Source organism: Narcine bancroftii, chromosome 5 (genome assembly GCF_036971445.1).
Source record: "Narcine bancroftii isolate sNarBan1 chromosome 5, sNarBan1.hap1, whole genome shotgun sequence".
In the NCBI taxonomy this organism is placed as follows: domain Eukaryota; kingdom Metazoa; phylum Chordata; class Chondrichthyes; order Torpediniformes; family Narcinidae; genus Narcine; species Narcine bancroftii.
In genome coordinates, this window is record NC_091473.1 from 144,277,663 (window position 1) to 144,299,233 (window position 21,571).

General features: G+C 41.5%; 1 protein-coding gene across 1 annotated transcript in view; it reads left to right on the forward strand.

The window, feature by feature from the left end:
* The window catches only part of dnajb4 (DnaJ heat shock protein family (Hsp40) member B4), a 38,900-nt gene extending 29,945 nt beyond the window's left edge, over nucleotides 1-8,955 (forward strand). Inside the window, exon 3 of the mRNA XM_069939322.1 lies at nucleotides 7,610-8,955. Coding sequence (XP_069795423.1) covers nucleotides 7,610-7,843 — 234 coding nt within the window. The 3' untranslated portion in view covers nucleotides 7,844-8,955. The remainder of the gene's footprint in view (nucleotides 1-7,609) is intronic.
* Nucleotides 8,956-21,571: the final 12,616 nt, after the last annotated feature.

Consider the following 21,571-nt stretch of genomic DNA (forward strand, 5'->3'; position numbering starts at 1 on the left):
AGGGTGTTAAAAATATTGAAGATTGTTTTGAAAGAGGTCAATTTTTGACCTTTGAACAAATGAAGAATACATTTAATATATCTAATAATAATATTTTTCTGTTACTATCAAGTTAAGGCCTTTCTGAATGAAAAACTGGGTACAAATTTGTAGTGAGGCTGAAACATTGATTCATAACAATAATATATGTAAATTTATCTCTGCAAAAGGGATCTTCTAAAGAAGGGAAGTTGATTTGAATAGGTAAATAGATGAGCAAAATAGAATGGAGTTGTGTAGGGATAGTGTGACAAATACAATTAATGTAAGATACAAGTTAATACAATATAAGTTTTTATATCAGTTACACCTTACCCTCCAAAAAGATACATAGATTGAACTACACATGACCAGATTTGTGTTTTAAATGTAAACAAGAGGTCAGTACATTTTTGCATTCTACTAGGCAGTGTCCTAAAGTAAAACCTTTCTGGCTTGGTGTGAGTAATTTATTAGAACGAATAGCAGGGATCAAATTCCTACAGGATCCAATGCTATTTCTGTTAGGTAATATTAAAGGTATTACATCTAAATTAAAATTACATGTGTATCAAATAAAGTTTGTAAAAATTACCTTAGCACTGTCTAGGAAATGTATTGCTATAACTTGGAAATCAGATACAGACTTAGGAATGGAGAGGTAGAATACGGAAATTCATATATTTTGGAGACTATGACGCCCATATTTGCAGAGTAGGGAGAGGAGAGGAGAGGAGAGGAGAAGGACAGAAAAGAAAAGAGTCCGGGGCAGGTAAGAAAACTTTTTAAAAAGTCTCTTACCAGGGTCTGCGGGGAGGAGTCGGTGTCGGAGGCGGCCATTGGTCGAGCCAGCGTACAGGAGAGTGTGACGGGAAGGTAAGGTCTTTTTAAAGACTCTTACTGGGGACAGAGCTTAGCAGTAGGAGGAGGAGAGGAGAGGAGAGGAGAGGAGAGGAGAGGAGAGGAGAGGAGAGGAGAGGAGAGGAGAGGAGAGGAGAGGAGAGGAGAAGGACAGAAAAGAGTCCGGGGCAGGTAAGAAAACTTTTTAAAAAGTCTCTTACCAGGGTCTGCGGGGAGGTGTCGGCGTCGGAGGCAGCCATTGGTCGAGCCAGCGTACAGGAGAGTGTGAAGGGGTTAATTGGTAAAAGGCCAATAAATAAGAGGGACAGCGAGCGGCCCAGCGAGTGAGTGGCCCAGTGAAGGAGTGGGACTTCCAGGCTTTGGCTCATCAGGCTTCGGCGAAAGCAGGCGGAGAGAAAGCTAAGATAGTCTTCATTACTTCTTCATTGGGGTAAGGGATGAGTGTTAAGGCTGTGTGTTGTCGGGAGTGCCGGATGTGGGAGGTCCTGGAGTCTTCCAGACTCCCGGATGTCCATATCTGCACTAGGTGTGTCGAGCTGCAGATTGTCAGGGACCGTGTTAGGGAACTAGAGCTGCAGCTCGATGACCTCAGGCTGGTTAGGGAAACAGAGGTAGTCATAGACAGGAGTTACAGCCAGGTGGTCACGCCAGGGCCACGGGAGGATGAAAGGTGGGTAACTGTTAGGAGAGGGACAAAAGAACGTAAGGTGCCAGAGACGAGCCCTGTGAATGTAACCCTCAGTAATAAGTACGCCTCTTTGAGCACTGTTGAGGGGGACATCAAGGTTGGGGGGAGTGACAGTGGCTGTGCCTCCGGCACGAGGTCGGCCCCTGTAGCTCAGAAAGGGAGGGAAAGGAAGAGGAGGGCAATTGTGGTAGGAGACTCCATAGTTAAGAGGACGGATAGGGGATTCTGCGGACGCAGCAAGGAGAACCGGATGGTGGTTTGCCTCCCTGGTGCCAGGGTCCGGGATGTTGCTGCTCGTGTCCCGGATATCCTAAAGTGGGAGGGACAGGAGCCAGAGGTCGTGGTACATGTAGGTACCAATGACATAGGGAGAATTAGAGAAGAGGTCCTAAAAAGTGAGTACAGGCAGTTAGGTAGGGAGTTAAAAAGAAGGACCGCAAAGGGGGTAATCTCTGGATTACTCCCTGTGCCACGTGACAGTGTGAATAGAAATAGAATGAGGTGGAGGATTAACACGTGGCTGAAGGGGTGGAGTAAGGGGCAGGGTTTTAAGTTTCTGGATAACTGGGACCTTTTTTGGGGGAGATGTGACCTGTACAGTAAGGACGGGTTACACTTAAATCCCAGGGGGACCAGAATCTTGGCAGAGGTGTTTGCTAGGGCTACTCAGGATCCTTTAAACTAGAATGGTTGGGGGGAGGGAACAAAATAGTACAGAGCAGTAAGGAGAAGGTTAGAATGCAAACAAAGAAAGTTTGTAGTAAGTATTTGAATATGGATGGGCAGGTGATAGAGAAGGGAAATGCTCTGGAAGAAGATGAAGGGCAATAGGCAGGAAAAGTAAATAATGTTGTTCTTAAAGATGAGGGAAAACAGGGATTAAAAATTGGGAAATCCCTGAAATTCATATATTTTAATGCCAGGAGTATTGTAAAAAAGGTGGATGAGCTGAAGGTGTGGATTGATACTTGGAAGTATGATGTGGTAGCGATTAGTGAGACATGGTTGTAGGAGGGATGTGATTGGCAACTGAATATCCCTGGGTTTCGTTGTTTTAGGTGTGATAGAGTCGGAGGGGCAAGAGGAGGTGGGGTTGCATTGCTTGTCAGGGAAAATATTACAGGGGTGCCCAGGAAGGATAGATTAGAGGGCACATCCACAGAGGCTATTTTGGTGGAACTGAGGAGTAGGAAAGGAGAGGTTACACTTGTAGGGGTGTATTATAGACCACCCGGAGGGGACCGAGACCTAGAGGAGAAAATCTGTAGGGAGATAGTAGATATTTGTGATAAGCACAGGGTTGTAATTATGGGAGATTTTAATTTTCCACATATAGATTGGGAAACACATTCTGTGAAAGGACTGGATGGGTTAGAGTTTGTGAAATGTGTGCAAGATAGTTTTTTACAACAATATGTAGAGGTGCCGACCAGAGAAGGAGCAGTGTTAGATCTACTGTTGGCAAATGGGATGGGTCAAGTGACGGAGGTTAGTGTTGGCGAGCACTTCGGGTCCAGTGATCATAATGCCATCAGCTTCAATGTCATTATGGAAAGAGAGAAATCAGGGCCAAGGATTGAGGTTTTTGATTGGGGAAAAGCTAGATTTGAGGAGATGCGAAAGGACTTGCAGGGTGTGCATTGGGACAATTTGTTTTATGGGCAGGATGTAGTAGAGAGATGGAAGTCTTTTAAAGATCAGATTTTGAGAGTGCAAAAGCTTTATGTTCCTGTTAGGTTAAAAGGAGGGGCAAAAGGTTTGAGAGAGCCGTGGTTTTCAAGGAATATTGGAAACTTGGTTCGAAGAAAAAGGGAGGCGTACATTAGATATAAGAAGCATGGAGTTAAGGAGATGTTTGAAAGATACATTGAATGTAAGAGGAATCTTAAGAGAGGAATTAGGAAAGCTAAAAGAAGGTACGAGAAAACTATGGCAAGCAGGGTGAAAACTAATCCAAAAGAGTTCTACAAATATGTTAATGGTAAGAGGAAAGCTAGAGACAAAATTGGTCCCTTAGAAAATCAGAGTGGAAAACTGTGTGTGGAGCCTAGAGAAATGGGGGAGATATTGAACAGTTTATTTTCTTCGGTATTCACTAAGGAGAAGGATATTGGGAGATGTGGGATAAAAAAAGCAAATTGGGTAAATATGGGGAATATAGAGATTACAAAAGGTGTAGTTTTAAGGCTTTTGAAGAATATAAAGGTGGATAAGTCTCCGGGACCAGACGGGATCTTCCCCAGGACATTGAGAGAAGTGAAGGAGGAAATAGCAGAGGCTCTGGCGGTAATTTTCCAAATGTCATTAGATATGGGGATAGTGCCGGAGGATTGGCGCATTGCGAATGTGGTTCCGTTATTTAAAAAGGGTTCAAGGAGGAAGCCTGGCAACTATCGGCCTGTAAGTTTGACGTCTGTGGTAGGTAAATTAATGGAGAAAATTCTTAGAGATAGTACTTATAAACATCTGGATAGACAGGGTCTGATCAGGAGCACTCAACATGGATTTGTGGGAGGAAGGTCATGTTTGACCAATCTGATTGAATTTTTTGAAGAGGTGACTAGGAATGTGGATGAGGGTAGCGCAGTGGATGTTGTCTATATGGACTTCAGTAAGGCCTTCGATAAGGTACCACATGGAAGGTTAGTTAGGAAGGTGCAGTCTTTAGGTATAAATTTTAAGATAGTCAAATGGATTGAACATTGGCTGAAAGGGAGAGGCCAGAGAGTGGTAGTGGATAATTGTCTGTCAGGTTGGAGGCCGATGACCAGTGGTGTGCCTCAAGGATCTGTATTGGGCCCACTGTTGTTCGTTATATACATTAATGATCTAGATGATGGGATGGTGAATTGGATTAGTAAATATGCAGACGATACTAAGATAGGTGGAATAGTGGATAATGAAGAAGGTTTTCAAGGATTGCAGAGGGATTTGGGCTGCTTAGAAAAGTGGGCTGAAAAATGGCAGATGGAATTTAATGCTGATAAGTGTGAGGTGCTTCATTTTGGTAAGAAGAATCAGAATAGGACATACGTGGTAAATGGGAGAGCATTGAGGAATACAGAAGAGCAGAAAGATTTAGGAGTAACGGTACATCGTTCCCTGAAGGTAGAAACTCACGTGAATAGGGTGGTGAAGAAGGCTTTTAGTATGCTGGCCTTTATCAATCATTGCATGGAATATAGGAGTTGGGAGGTGATGTTGAGATTGTATAAGACGTTGGTGCGGCCTAATTTGGAGTTCTGTGTGCAGTTCTGGTCGCCTAATTATAGGAAGGATATAAACAGAGTGGAGAGAGTGCAGAGAAGGTTTACCAGAATGTTGCCTGGGTTTAAGCATCTGGAGTATGGGGAGAGATTGGACAGATTGGGTCTTTATTCTTTGGAGCGTAGAAGGTTGAGAGGGGATTTGATAGAAGTATTTAAGATTATGAAAGGGATAGACAGAATGGATGTGGATAGACTATTTCCGTTAAGAGGAGGAAAGATTAAAACAAGAGGACATGAGTTAAGAATTAAGGGGCAGAGGTTTAGAGGTAACATGAGGGGGAACTTCTTTACTCAGAGAGTGGTAGCCGTGTGGAATGATCTTCCGGGAGAAATAGTGGCGGCGGAGTCAATTGTATTATTTAAGAAAAGGTTGGACAGGTATATGGATGAGAAGAAGATGGAGGGTTATGGGCATTGTGCAGGGAGGTGGGACTAGAAAGGGGTGTTTGGTTCGGTGCGGACTAGAAGGGCCTAATGGCCTGTTTCCGTGCTGTAATTGTTATGTTATGAATGTTTAATCATTTCTCTGTAACCTCAATCCGTGCTGACTTCCTTTATTTGATTTCTGAAAAAGGACTCTCTGGACAATCTCTGGTCTTTCTTCTTACATCTTGTTTCTTCCTTCTTTCTAGGGGCTTTAGGGGGAGAGGGTGGGGGGGAGTGGGATATATAAGGTTGTATGTGGGTGGAAGGAAAACGTTTGAAAACCACTGTTGTCGCCCCTCATTGACTCGTTATGTGCACGGTTTCAGAACTCCAAAGGAAATGGGCCAATGACAATTTTTCTCAAGCAAAAGATTTCAGTAACAATCGGGTCTAGAGCAGTAATTCTCAACCTTCCCTTCCCACTCACATTCCACCTTAAGCCATCCCGTACTCATCACAGAGCCCCGATTGCACATGGATTACTTAAAGTGGGATGTGAGTGGAAAGAAAAAGGTTGAGAATCACTGGATTAGACTATTTTAAAGGTTTGTTTTGCAAATTTTATTTAGTGATTAAAACATAAATAAAATATTTTTAAAAAGGACTTAGGAGAGCTTGAAGGGGGCTTGAAAAGGCCTTGGCCTGTAGAATTAAGGAGAACTTCAAAGCATTCTATGCATATGTGAAGAACAAAAGGATGATGGGAATGAAGGTGGAGCCACTAAAGGATAAATGAGGCAACATATGTCTGGAGGCGGAGGAGGTTGGGGAGGTCCTAAATGAATACTTTGCTTCAGTATTCACAAAAGAAAAGGACCTTGTTTAGGGTGAGGTTGGAATAGATCAGGCCTATGTGCTGGACAATGCGGAGATTTAAAAAAATTAAGATTGATAAGTCCCCAGGTTGCTGTGGGAAGTGAAGGAAGAGATAGCTAGGGCTGTAACGATGATCTTTGACTCCCCCTTGGTCGTAGGGAATGTGGCAGAGGTTTGGAGAATGGCAAATGTAGTCCCTTGTTTAAAAAAGGTAAGAGGGAGAATACTGGGAATTATAAACCAGTGAGTCTAACGTCTGTGGTGTGCAAACTATTGGAGAGGGTTTTTAAGGTTTTTAAGGGTAGGATCTCTGAGCATTTGGAGAAGACCAGCCTATGCAAGGATAGTCAACATGGCTTTGTGAAGGGAAGGTCAGGCCTCACGAGCCTTATTGAGTTTTTGAAGAAGTAACAAAAGAAATTGATGAGGGTAGGGTGGTCGATGTGGTCTACATAGATTTTAGCAAGGCATTTGACAAGGTCAAAAGAGACTTATCCAGAAAGTCAGGAGGCTTGGGATCAGTGGAACCTTGGCTGTGTGAATAAAAAAATTTGCTTGAAGGAAGAAAGCAGAGAGTAGTAGTGGAAGGAAAATATTCTGTCAGGAGGTCGGTAACTAGTGGAGTGCCACAGGGATCTGTTCTGGGACCCCTACTCTTCGTGATTTTTATAATGATCGAAGGAAAGGATGGGTCAGTAAGTTTGCGGATGGCACAAAGGTTGGAGGAGTTGTGGATGGAGCTGAAGGTTGTCAAAGGATACAAGAGGATATAGACAGGATGCAGAGTTGTACAGAAAAGTGGCAGATGGAGTTCAATCCAGATAAGTGTGAGGTGATGCATTTTGGAAGAACAAACCAGAAGGCTGAGTACAGGGTAAATGGTCGGTTGCTTAAGAGTGTGGATGAACAGAGGGACATTTAGGGTTCAGATCCATACATCCCTCAAGGTCGCCGCACAGGTTGATAGGATAGTTATGAAGGACTATGGGATGCTTCATTAATAGGGGGATTGAGTTCAGGAGTAGAAAGGTCATGTTGCATCTCTACAAATCTCTGGGAAGACCACACTTAAGAGTATTGTGTTCAGTTCTGGTCCCCTCATTATAGAAAGGATGTTGCTGGACTGGAACAAAAATTATGAGGCAAGGTTGGCAGAGCTGAGACTTTTCTCTTTGGAGCATCGAAGAATGAGAGGAGACTTAATCTCTACAAGATTATGAGAGGCCCAGATCGGGTGGACACTCTGCACCTTTCACATGTTTCACTATCAGCTGTTAAAGAGAAAATGCTCAAGCCACAAAGCCAAACACAGGGCAAGATATCCAATCCAATGAGAGGAAGGGTAATCATTAATAAATTGTTATGGCAACTATGTGTTCAAAGTATCTTTTTTCTCTGAACTTCTGAATAAAGTTTGAAAGCATCTGTTCTTCTTGTGGTATGACAGAGAAGGGTAGAGGACACAAATTACATGATATACCTCTCTGGGCTCTCAACATACTAATTTCTTTCCCCCTCTTTTCCAACGTAGGCATTATGCGGATGTACCATTCACGTGCCCACCTTGGAAGGCAGATCTGTCTCATTAACGACCCAGGAAGTGATTAAGCCAGGCGCAAGAAAGAGAATAAGTGGCAAAGGATTGCCGTTCTCAAAAAACCCCAGCCACCGAGGTGATCTCATTGTGGAGTTTGAAGTCAGGTTCCCAGACTTTATATCCACATCATCCAAAGAGGTTCTGAAGCAACATTTACCCATGTTGTAGGCATGAGGACTGAGACTGATTCTTTTCCACAGTACTATCACACTCTTGTACATAGTGACGTGCTCTGAAGTATTGTGCTTTCACAGCCTGGGAAGAAACATCAGCGACTGTTTCAAGAGCAATAACTCTTTTGTTATGATTCTCACTGTATCTGCTCAGTGCAAACATGGAACTTTTTGTACTTTAAAAAAATTTGGAAAACTGCTAATGTAGATTTGAATAATGGGAACCAGCTCAAGTCGGTCAGCAAAGAAACATGATGTGAATGCTCCATTCAACAACTTGTTCTCAAGGATTCAGAATGCACGATGTGCTATTTGCGAAGTGCGCTCCCACTTCACATTATATAATGTTCAGTAAAACCCTTGTTATCTGCAATTCAAGCAACCAGCAAAAAAAAATTGAAAATAAATAGGTAAAAAAATTTGGAAGTTTAATATTGGCGTACGTTGCTGTTAGTTCGTCAATTCATGCAACATGCAACCAGAAAATTCACTTATCCAGAATCTACCAATCCCCCATAGCTGATTAATGTCAGGGGTTTTACTGTATTTTGACTTGAGTGCTTTCATAAAGAAATGTACCATAATTTCATAACTAAATGTATCTATTTTTTTAAAATTTTGATGTTCAATACTGTGCACAGAAATAGGGGCTCAAATTGCATTATCAATTGTATGTCACTATATTTTATCAAGAGCAGATTGTTGGTTGTGTAACTTTTTGTTGCCATTTAAATTGTGAAAGCATCTGGTGCGCTATCCTATTTCTTTCCCACCCCCCCCCCCCCCAAAAATCTGGACAGCCTTTTGCCTTCTGATAAATTCTTAAAAGGCAGTGTAGTTGTTTATCCTCCTGTGCAGTTGCCTGGAACTTGGCAATCCATCACAAGATAAAGGACTTTTTGAGGCCATTTAAAGAAGAGCGAGCTGCAAGAGATGCCCTGGTGCAACATCAGGAGTTTGTGCGCAGTTTTAGGAGTATCATTTCAGTAACTGAAGTGGATCTAATAATCCTGATGGTAATTACTAGAATCCAAAATCAAAGCAGGGTTTTTATTGCAAATTGTCTGAAAAAGTACTGATTTTTAATAATAAATGCGATACAAATGGCATGGTCTTTCTGCATTCATTCACATTCTGAGAATATGGTTAGCATTTATTAGATATTCCCAATTGGGTGGCTCTTTGGGCTATTTAAGAGGATCGCTCAAAGTCAATTTAATAGCTGCCTCATGGAGAGACCCAAATTGGCCAGAGCAGTTAAGGTCAATACATTTTCTTCCATAAAAGACGTGAACCAGATGGGGTTTTAGTGATCATTAAGATGGTTCACGATGATCAGTTTTAGTTCTTAACTGTGAGTGTTTTGAATTAACTTCCCGTATTTTAATTTTGTTCTGTAAGGATTTACAATGCACTCCATTCTTCCCAAGCAGTCCCTTTCAAGGGAGGATGCCTTACTTCCACCGCAGTGTCAAGCAAATTCCCAAGTTTTTCAACAAGGATTGGAAATCTCTGCATCAGTCAGCTAAAGTGATATCACTTTAGATGTGATATTGAACTTCACATTGAGAATTCCAGTTATAAATGGCAGGAGAGGTGGCTACATTCTGTACAGGTCATGGAACGAATCCAACCCTCCCTGGTTGACAGGGACATGAAAGAGCAGAGGTTTCACCATGGAACGAATCCAACCCTCCCTGGTTGACAGGGACATGAAAGAGCAGAGGTTTCACCATGGAACGAATCCAACCCTCCCTGGTTGACAGGGACATGAAAGAGCAGAGGTTTCGCTGAATTAAAACATAGGTCACAACATGCTATGATTAGTGTAAGTGGAATGATTAGCTGGTTAGTTCTCAGTTACCTTCTCAGATCTGTTGAGAATCTGCCAGGTTTCTGAAAGATTAATTCTGATTCCTGCTCTGTTCTATATATATCAGATTCTTATTTGTCGAAACCCAGCTTGAGAGTTTCTAATTACAGATACGAAAATAAAGTGAAAGGTCAAGTTCAAGGGGCTGTTTTGTGAGCAATCCAGCTGACATTTCATACACAGTAGCACAAGTGAAACACAATACAAATGTGCAGAGTTACAGAGAGACAGAGCGAGAGAGAGATCGGTTGATACAAAACAATGGCAATAGTTCTCGTACCATGTGGTGAAGCACCCTGACAGGATGCCGTCAACAGTGTGCCTGTAGCAGGCTTGTTCTTATGAGCAGGGGCCCAAAAATTCCTAATATCTCACAAAATTCAAATGTTCCATGCTGACCAACCAACAAACTCCACTTAAGTAAAACACAAAAGTTTTAGACACTGTGGGTGAAGTAAAAATACAATGCTGGAGAAACTCATCAGGTCTAACAGTGTCCTTTATATTGCAAACGTAAAAATACATAACCAATGTTTTGGGCTAGAGTCCTTCATCAAGGTATTGAAAAACATCAGCAGGCGTCCAAACAAAAGAGTGGGTGGAGAAGGGAGGGATCAAGGGGAGGAGGGATGGCTGGGTGAATTGAGGGGGAAGGGAGAGAGAAGAACTGGAAAGGGGGAAGGGAAGGGAGGAGGAGGGGAAAGGAACATTGACTTTTCTGGTTTCTGCTAACCTGCTCTCTCAATAAAGACTACAGAGAATGGGGGAAGAATGGGAGGGAAAAGAGTCCAGACCAACAGCCAAATAGAGCTAATTGGATATGATAAGAGGAAAGGTGAGAATTAATTTTGACTCTATCAAAGGAAACAGAGAGAAAAGGGAAGAGAGAGGGAGAACTAGAGGAAAGGAGACAGGTGGGAGAGGATGGGAATGGGGTTTTAAAGGAAACCAGAGAAGCTGATGTTAATACCATGCAGTTTGAAGGTGCTTACATGGAAGATGACGAGTTGTTCCTCCAATTTACGGGTGCTTGAGACCATGGACAGACATGTCAGCAAGGAAATCAGATGGAAATGGGTGGCCACTGGGAGATCGACTCTATTGTACATGGACAGAACCGAAGTGCTCAACAAGATGATCTCCCAGTCTGTGTCCAGTTTCTGTGATGTAGAGGAGACCACATCAGGAGCACCGGATGCAGTAGATGACCCCTGCAGATTCACCTGAAGTGTTTCATTTGGAAGGACTCTTTAGGGACCCAAATAGAGGTGAGGGAGGAGCTGTGGGTGCAAATGGAACATCTCCTATGGACAAAGGGGTAGTTGGAGAGGACAGGTGGGTAGATGGGTAGGCAGAGGACCATTGGTGGGGAGGGAGGTGAGGACAAGGGAGCCAGGGAGGGTGCAGTCCCTGCAGAAGGTGGAGAGGGGAATATGTGTCTGGTGGTGGGATCACGTAGTAGGTGGCAGAAATGGAGGAGGAGGACATGTTGGACACGGAGGCTAGTGGGGTGGTAGGTGGGGACAAGAGGAATCTTATCTATCTGAATGTTTTAAAAGTACAATAGTTAAGGTACTGGAGTAATTCAGATGCCTGGACGACTGTTCCAAGGCTAATCAACTTAAATCCTCTCATGGCAACCAGGGAAATGAAAGACATTTCCAAAAAATTGAAGGGAGCCATTGTGACAAAATTGGAAACTATGAAACTAGTGGATTTTGGTTCAATGCATTACTTCTGTCTCTCAGGGAAGGGAAACTGATATGACATTATCTGCTTTTGATGTGACCCCAGACCCATCATTGACTCGTATCCTTTGTGTAAAATGCGTGATCTGCTGAGTTTCTCCAGCAATTTTGTGTAAATTGCTAAATCAAGGCCACCTGCAAACTGGAGGAACACCAATTATTCCATCTCTGCAGGCTCTATCCAGATGGCACCAATATTGACTCCATTCACCCCACCCTGCCTCTTCCCTCAACCTTCTGCCTCCCTTCCTCTAACTCTGCGCCCCTTCCCTTCCTTCTCCTCTCAGAGAGCTATGCTTCTCTGCCCACTGCCCTCACCCCATCACCCGAGCTTCTTTCTTTCCTACCCTCCACCAGTGTTCACCTATTGGTTTGTACCTGTTAGCCTGTGCTCCTCCTCCTTCCCACCCCCCCACCTCTTTTTTTTAATTTAGGTGTCTGCCTAACTTTCAACATTCCTGATGAAGAGCCCAGGCCTGAAACGTCACCTTCCTTTCACTTTCTATGGACGCTGTATGACCTGCTGTGTTTCTCCAACACGTTTATATGCCTCATTGACTCTTAACACCTTCCTCCAGTTTAATGTCAGTCTAGCCTGGAATGTTTATATCTAATGAATAAATAAATAAAATGTATATTTAATCAAGAAAAGCAGATTGAAGCGCAAAGACTCAACGTTGTAACAAAAGGTTCTGGTTGAATTTTAAAGACAATTAAATTCTGAGGAAACTAAGACTGAAAAAAAGAAGCTACCTGGGTTGAATTTCAAAACCTCTGCCTGCAGTGAAAGAATAAGGTTCCTGAAAATGTGCACATACTCTTAAGATGGGGTCTCTGCAATTAAACTCTGCAATTCGTTTCACGTGAAATCAAAGAAAAGATGTGCATTTGTATAGTGCCTTTCATGACTAACCTGTGGAGAATTTCCCAGCTCATCTTAATACAGTGATTCTCAACTTTTTTTCCCCACTCACATGGTACCTTAAGTAATCTCTTACTAACCACAGAGCACCTATGGCACAGAATGCTGTAGGTGCTTTGTGGATGGTAAGGGGTTACTTAAGGTGGTATGTTATTGGGGACATCACGTGATGCCGTATGGTTAGGATGTAGGAGCCTAACCCTCTTGGGAATTAGTAAAAAATGTGCAGATTAAGGAATGCTTTAAGTCATTAAATATCTTAAAAGTCAATTTAAACACTTTTCTAATACATCTAACATGCCTCTAAAGAAAGATAATGTAACTGCCTGACATGAAGAGAAGATCAAGTAGGATCGCAAGCCTTCAGAGATCCAGAAGCAGGGAGTTAGCTTACAAGCTCCTCCCTGGGTAAGTGCTCCTGCCGAGCGGTGTTCCACCGACGTCGCTCCCCTGCAACGCTAGGAGAACCAGGAGGCTCATTGTGCATATGCAAAAAACAGGGGCCTTCCAAAATATTGTCAGAGGAGAGAGAAGAGTCGGGCTCCCAGCAGACTAGCAACAAAGAAGAGGAGGTTGAAGAAGGCACTCAATTAATGGAAATGGAGGTATTAAAAGAAACTAAAGTTTCTAAAAGAAAGCAAAGTAAAAGATATGTTGATTAAAGAATTCCATGAAATGACAAGAGAAGTAAGAGATGAAATAAACAGTGTTGTGGATGTTGTTAACAAGTTTAAAAATAAAATCAATAAAATGGATGTGAAAATGAAGACAGTACAAGGGGTTACAAAGCGGGTAATAAGAAATGGGAAAAAGGATTATGAAAGTAAATTGGCACAAAATATAAAAACAGAAAGCAAAAAAATTTATAAATATATAAAATGGAAGAGGGTGGCCAGAGTTAACATAGGACCCTTGGAAGACAAGAAAGGAAAACTGGTAGCAAAAAATGAGGAAATGGCCGAGGCATTAAACAAATATTTTGTGTCAGTCTTCACGGTGGAAGACACGTCCAGCATGCCAAAGTGCGGAGTTAAGGATGCGAATGTTGGGGAGGGCCTTGATAAAATAGTTGTTACAAAGGAAGTAATGATGGAGAAACTAATGGGACTAAAGCCAGACAAATCACCTGGTCCTGATGATATGCATCCAAGGGTTCTGAAGGAAATGGCAGAAGTTATAGTTGATGCATTGGTGGTCATAGGCCAAAATTCCTTGGATTCTGGGCAGGTCCCGGCAGACTGGAAGACAGCAAATGTCACGCCACTTTTTAAGAAGGTATGTAGGCAGAAGACTGGAAATTATCGGCCAATTAGCTTGACGTCTGTAGTTGGAAAAATGTTTGAAGCCGTCATTAAAGATGAAATAGTGAAACTTTTGGAACGTAAGGGTTCAATCAGGCAGACGCAGCATGGTTTTAGAAAGGGAAAATCTTGTTTGACAAACTTGTTAGGATTCTTTGAGGAATAATGGGTGCGGTGGAGAGAGGGGAACAGGTTGATGTTATATATTTGGATTTCTAGAAAGCGTTTGATAAGGTGCCGCACAAGAGACTTCTCAGTAAGTTATAGGAAAGTGGAGTCTGGGGAAGTCTATTGGCCTGGATTGAAAATTGGTTGTCTGACAGGAGGCAGAGAGTCGGGATAAATGGGAGTTTTTCAGGTTGGCAGAGAGTGGTAAGTGGGGTGCCGCAGGAGTCAGTGTTAGGCCCACAACTGTTCATCATTTACATTGATGACTTGGAGGAGGGGGACAAAATGTGCTGTAGCCAAGTTTGCAGATGACACCAAATTGAGTGGAAGAGCGAATTGTAATGAGGATGTGGAGAGTCTGCAGAGGGATAGAGTTAAGCTGGATGAGTGGGCAAAGGTCTGGCAGATGGAGTACAATGTTAGTAAGTGTGAGGTTATCCACTTTGGCAATAAAAATAAAAGAGCTGAATATTATTTAAAGGGTGAAAAACTACAGCATGCTGTTGTGCAGAGGGACTTGGGAGGGCTTGTGCATGAATCGCAAAAGGTTAGGTTGCAGGTGCAGCAGGTTATTAAGAAGGCAAATGGAATGTTGGCCTTCATCACTAGAGGAATTGAATTCAGGAGTAGGGAGGTAATGTTGCAACAGTATAAGGTACTGGTGAGACCGCACCTGGAGTACTGTGTCCAGTTCTGGTCTCCATATTTGAGCAAGGATATACTGGCTTTGGAGACGGTCCAGAGGAGGTTTACTAGGTTGATCCCTGGGATGAAGGGGTTGACTTATGATGAAAGATTAAATCGTCTAGGATTGTATTCGCTCGAGTTCAGAAGAATGAGAGGAGATCTTATAGAAACATATAGGATTATGCAGGGTAGGGATAGGATAGATGTACGAAGGTTTTTTGAGCTGGCCGGGGAAACTAAAACGAGAGGACACAGTGTCAAGATTCGGGGGAGTAGATTTAGGACAGAGATGAGGAAAAACAGTTTTTCCCAGAGAGTAGTGAATGTTTGGAATTCTCTAACCAGGGAAGTGGTTTAATGAGGTTGTCTCATTAAACATATTTAAAATTCAGTTAGATAAATTTTTACATGATAGAGGAATTAGGAGATATGGGAAGAAGGCAGGTAGGTGGAGTTAGGTCATAAATTAGATCAGCCATGATCTTATTAAATGGCGGAGCAGGCTCGATGGGCAATTTTTGGTCTACTCCTGTTCTTACTTCCTATGTTTCTATGTTCCCTTCCCTGATAACCTTTGACATCTGGCACATTGCTGGTGTCTTCCACAATGAAAACTGATATAAAATACTTATTTAGTTCCTCTTCCATCTCCTTGTCTCCCATTATTCTATCTCCAGGTTCATTCACAGGACTAGATGGTGTGACAGAGTATATAGAAATGTTTTTGGGAGATAAATTGAGAAAGGTTTGTTAGAGTAGGTCACATACAAACACTTTAAAACAGATCTTATTTGAAATACTGGGCTTCTCACATGATTTTGCAAAAGCTTTGAAAAGTACTCAAGAGATGACAGTAATGGATTCATGTTTACCCAAAAGCAACAGATGAAAGAGAATGCTGGCTCCACTATTGTCTGCAGGAGACTTACTATTGTAAGAGGGTCATGTGGTTTTACAAGCAGAGAGAGTCAAACATGCTTTCTCTCAGTTACAGTGAGAGAGAGAGAGGAGGGAGAGAGAGAGAGAGAGAGAGATCACTTGTACAGTGTTGAACAGGAAAAGCTGGCAAGAAGCCCCAGTGTGGAAGATGGCCTAGTCACAACCCTTGTGGTTCATGCAAGAGGAGAGGACTGGCTGTCTAATGTTTCACTTGGAATAAGGGAAACAGAAAGGAGCTCTGTGGTGACCTGAAAGAAAGAGGTTATCATCTGGAGAACCCTGATGGGGCAAGTTTAGTCAGCAAGACACTGAGGTGATTGATGGAAGTACATCAGTTGTGGATGTCTTGGAACCACACATCTCTCTCTGAAAACCGACAAGAACCTTCCTGAGCGGTAACCATTTACTTTTCGAGCACCAAAGCCTGGTGAACTTTACAATTGTTAAATTCTGTGCACAGTGTAAGAATTGTCTGCAACCAGTGAATGAGAAGTGAGATTGGACTACGAACCAAAGAACTTTTCTGAACTTATACATACATTTTGTACACATGCACTTATATTTAAAAATGAGTTGTCAGTTAAGTTAATAGTGATAAATTAAAGTGTGATTCTGTTTTTATGTTTAAAGATAATTAAAAGCAACTTTTGTTTAAGTAACCATTTGTCTTGGTGAATATCTACTGCTGCTGGGTTTATGGGTCCTCTGGGCTCATAATAATGGAACTCCCAAGAATTTCCACAGCTTTATACCATTTGATTTACCTGGTGGACCATTTTAATAAAGCAATAAGAAGCTGAGTATATTTGAGTTTGATTTCCTTTGTTCTGGATAAAATGATGCTGTGTGACTGTTGAAGAGGAAGGCAACAAATGTAAAAAGCAATTTGCCGGAGGAAGTCATGGATTGAGTATATCACTGAGATATAAAAACATTGGTCAACATTTCAGGTTGGAGCTCTTCATCAAGATTGAGAGTGCAAAGGGGCGATACCGGTCTCATGAGGACAGGGTGGGATGGGTTGGACTGGGGCCAGTAGGGAGAGATTGGTGAACTCTGGGAAGGAGGAAGGATGATGGACAGATGGGGAGGAGGAGGCAGTTGATCGGCAGAGGGATGTGATTTGGAAATCCATTGCTATCCTTACCAATATCCACTCTTTCCAAATGTGACAACCAACCATCAAAAACAAGTAAAATTCGAATTCAGTGGCTGAATTACTTTTAAAAAGATTCCAGAAAATTCAAAATAGGTTTCCTTATATAACCCAGGCTAGTCTATGATATCAGTTTATAGACATGTCACAGATTATTCTTATCACAGGAGTAAATCAATCTTTCTATAAACAGCGCTTGAGCGAGTTTCACATAATTTGGAATCCAGTAACACGATCTTGTTTTTTCCTCTCAACCAGCCTTTAGACTATTTTTGCTTTGTATTATAAGTAATAATTTTGAAAAAGAAATATGGATCAATGTGTTGCTTTCCCGATTGACAAAAGGAAGTACTAGATCAGATCCTGGGGAATAAAGTGAGTCAAGTGTGGAACATAGGTTCATACAGCATGGAACAGGCCCTATGGGCCAACACATTCATGCCGGCCATTAGAAAGCAAGTTTGATCTCTCAGTGAGGGTTCAAGGAGATTGTTTGAAGTAATGGTTTGGCAGCGTGGACCAGAATTCACAATGACATCAAACACAGACTGGAGAAATTAGCCAATGCAATATTCCAGAGGACAGCTTCATGATGAGGCGACACGGTTAGCACAGTGGTTAACGCCACGCTGTTACAGCACCAGGTTTGAATCCAGCGCTCTCTGTAAGGAATTTTTATCTTCTCTGTGTCTGCGTGGGTTTTCTTAGGATGCTCCAGTTTTCTCCCAACCCTCCAAAAATGAACAACGGGTTGTAGGTTAATTGAGCAGCACGGGCTTGTGGGTTGCAAGGAGCTGTTACTGTGCTGTATGTCTAAATTTAAAAAATGATAGAAAAAAGATAAGACCATCAGACATAGGAGCAGAAATAGGCTATTCAACCCGTCGAGTCTGCCCCACCATTTAAACTTGAGCTGATCCATGTTCCCACTCAGCCCCACTGGCCGGCCTTCTCCCCATAACCATTGATGCCCTGGCTAATCAAGAACCTATCAATCTCTGTCTTAAATACACAAATATAATTAAATGGCGATAACCAACCCTCAATAAATTTTCCTTTGGCTCATCCACTTTCTCCAAGTACCCCTAGGTACCTCCATGGGTCCCAGTGACCCATGTCACCTATGTGAAGCAGTCCATGCTACAAGCCCACACAAGCAAGGCTCCTCAACTTTTTCTCCATTCCATTGATGACTAAATTGATGCTGCCTCATTTAACTTAAGCAGGTCAACACGGCAGGGATGCCCACTATCACCTTTATTGTTTGCGCTAGCTATAGAACCACTAGCAGAATTGATAAGAATAGATAATAATATAAAAGGAATAAAAATAAAAGACAAGGAATATAAAATCAGTCTATTTGCGGATGATGTTATAGTGTACTTAACAGAACCAGAACTATCAATAAAAGAATTATATAAGAAATTGAAGGAATATGGAGAAGTGTCGGGTTACAAGATAAATGTAAATAAAAGTGAAGCAATGCCTATGAATAATGCGGATTTCTCAAAATTTAAGAAGGAATCTCCATTCAGATGGCAAATGCAGGCAATAAGATACCTAGGTGTACAAATAAACAAAAATCTAGGCCAATTATATAAACTCAATTATAATCCACTAATGAAAAAATTACAGGACGATTTAGAGCATTGGAAAGATCTACCACTAACACTAATAGGAAGGATAAACTGTATTAAAATGAACATTTTTCCAAGGATATTGTACTTATTTCAGGCATTGCCAATACAACTGACAGAAAAATTCTTCAAAGAGTTAAAGAAAATAATAAGGAAATTTTTATGGAGAGGGGGGAAACCGAGGATAGCACTAGATAAATTAACAGAATGGTATAAACAAGGAGGCTTACAATTGCCAAACTTTAAAAATTATTATAGAGCCGCTCAATTAAGATACCTATCAGACTTTTATCAAACAAGGGAAAAACCAGACTGGACGAGATTAGAATTAGATAAAATAGGGGAAAAGATACCTGAACACATATTATATAAATGGGATGAAAAATTGGTACAACATAGAACTTCTCCAGTACTACATCATCTCCTCAATATTTGGAAGAAGATTCATGTAGAAAGAAATAAAACAAATTACCAATTACCAAAACTAATATTGACGCAAAATAAGCTACTCCCTTTTACAATAGATAACCTTTCCTTTAGAGAATGGGAAAAAAAAGGGATTAAAAGAATAGAAAATTGTTTTTCAGGAAGTAGATTCTTATCCTTTGAACAAATGAGAGATAAGTACAATATAACTGGAGATACAACGCTGGCATATTACCAACTGAGATCCTACTTGAAGGATAAATTAGGAACCAATTTGAGGTTGCCAGAGGGAAGTAACCTTGAATATGTGATTACAGATACAATGTTAATCAAAAGATTTATAACAAATATGTATATTAAACTGCAAGAAAAGGAGAATGAGGAAACAAATGGTAAAACTAAACAAAAATGGGAACAAGATTTAAATATAAAGATAAAAAAGGAAACATGGGAGAATTTATGTTCTGGAACGATGAGAAATACAATAAATACGAGGCTACGTATGATACAATATAATTGGTTACACAGACTATACATTACACCTCAAAAGTTAAATAAATGGGACCCAACAGTATCTCATAGATGTTTTCGATGTAAAAAAGAAATGGGAACAACAATTCATGCAATCTGGACATGTGAGAGAATAGAAAAATTTTGGGAAGATCTCAATCAGATATTAAATAAAATAACAGAAAACAATATACCAAAGAATCCAGAGATCTTTCTCCTAAGTAACATAAAAAACAAAGAATTTGGAATTGATTTGGAGGATGCACAAAAAAGATTTGTTAAGATAGCCCTGGCCGTAGCAAAAAAATGTATTATGTCAACCTGGAAATTGGAAGATAATTTGAAAATACAACAATGGTATATAGAAATGAATAAATGTATTCCATTAGAAAAAATAACATATAGTTTAAGAAATAATATTGAAATATTCGAACAAATATGGGAGCCTTACATTAAATACAATAGCGAAAACCTACCGGGGACAAACATTACCTAAGTTGATGGAAGGAGAAGGAAAGAAAAGAATGGACTCAGTAGAATTTCTGGTGTATTTTTGTTGAATGACAACATTGTCTGACGGGTTTAATGCAACCTAGATTGTATACCTAAAATGGATGAGGGGGGGGTGGGGGGGTGGCTTGGGAGGAGGGAGGGGGGGGGGAGAAAAAGTCACTGTATATGTGTGAAAAAGAAAAAGTGTATATCATGGCTAATGTGATTTATGGTGTGAAAAAAAAATTAAAAAAAAAAAAAAAATTGATGCTGCCTCCTGCACCCATAAGGGTCATCAACTTTATCCATTTTTGCTGCTGACTATCACCCTGACCTCAAATTCACTTGGTTCGTCTCTGGGAACCTTCTCCCCTTTTCTGATCATTCTGTCTTCAACTTGGGAGAGAAATTATCTATGATCATCTTCTAGAAACTCCCTGACACTTACCTCAACTACACATGTTAACACCTCGTCTCCTTTAAGGATTCTATTCTTTACTTCCAGTTCCTCCATCTCTGCTGCATTTGCTACCAGGATGAGGCCTTCCATTTCAGAGCATCAAATGCTCTCCTTCATCAGAAAATGTGGCTTCAGCTCTACTGCCATTAACTCAGCCCTCATCTGCATCTCCTTCATTTCCTGCCTATCCTTCCCACTAATCACCCCCCTCCGTACCTACTCCTGTGACTACAAATGCACTTCCATCTCCTCCCTCATCACCGTTCAGGGCTCCACACAAGCAACATTTCATTTGGGAACCTCTAGGGGTCATCTACTGCATCTGGTGCTCCCGTTGTAGCCTCCTCTACACCGGAGAGACTGGATGTAGACAGGAGATTGTTTTGTTGAGCACCTCGGCTCTGTCCACTGCAACATCAAGGACATCCCAGGGGCCAAACCCTTTAATTCCACACTCTATTGGCACACTGCTGTAATGTCTCTGTGTTACTTGGGAGGCCTCTTAAGTAACTTAGAGATGCAAGTTTCAAATAATTGAAGAGACTTTACTTACTGATGCCTTCCATCATCTCAGGAAACTGTTCACACACTCATATACATATACATATGCCCCACAGTGGTGCACTAAAGTTACTACAGTGAGAAGGGTGTATTTTTACATGGTTACAAAATATTTCACATTATCCTGACTATATAACATCTGTCCTTCTCAAGATAAAGAAAAATTTAGAGTTCTTTATCACTTCCTTTCCAGTGCGACTCACTTCCTTCCTTCATCTCACCTGACATCTCGTGAAGGTGTATGGATTCTATGTCCAGTATGTGGGTGTCAGAGTCGTCATTTTTGTTTCCTTTTATGTGGAGAATCTTCTTCTTGTCTTTTTTCTTCACTGGTATTATTGTTTTCTTCATACCAGACTTGCACATCTTTGCCCAGTGGTTTGCTTTACCACAGGCTCTACATTCAGAACCGTATGTGGGGCATTTGTTTCGGTCATCGAAGGGGTGTTGTCTGCCGCACTTCCTCCAGGTCTTGGGGGGGTTTGCACTTTTCTGATTGTGTTCTTTATAGCATCAACCCTTCCTTCTCTTTGCTGTGGGTGGGTCTGCATAGATAGGGATTTCATTAACATCCTCGTGGCTTCAAGGCTCTGGCTGGGTCTATAGCTTCGGCCAGATTTAAGCTATCCTTCCCCATGAGTGACTTTTGCACTTTGAGATGGGCACACCCCAAATTAGTTGATCAACCAATCTTTCCTCTGTAATGATGGTGATTATGGTTGCAATGCAACTAGCAATGCCTTACTGTTTGATTAGACTTGGCTGCCAGCAGGGCCTGACACACAGTATGCAGATCTGTAATGGAGACTTGCAGCCTTAAGGTTTGCTTAATGGTGCTGGTTA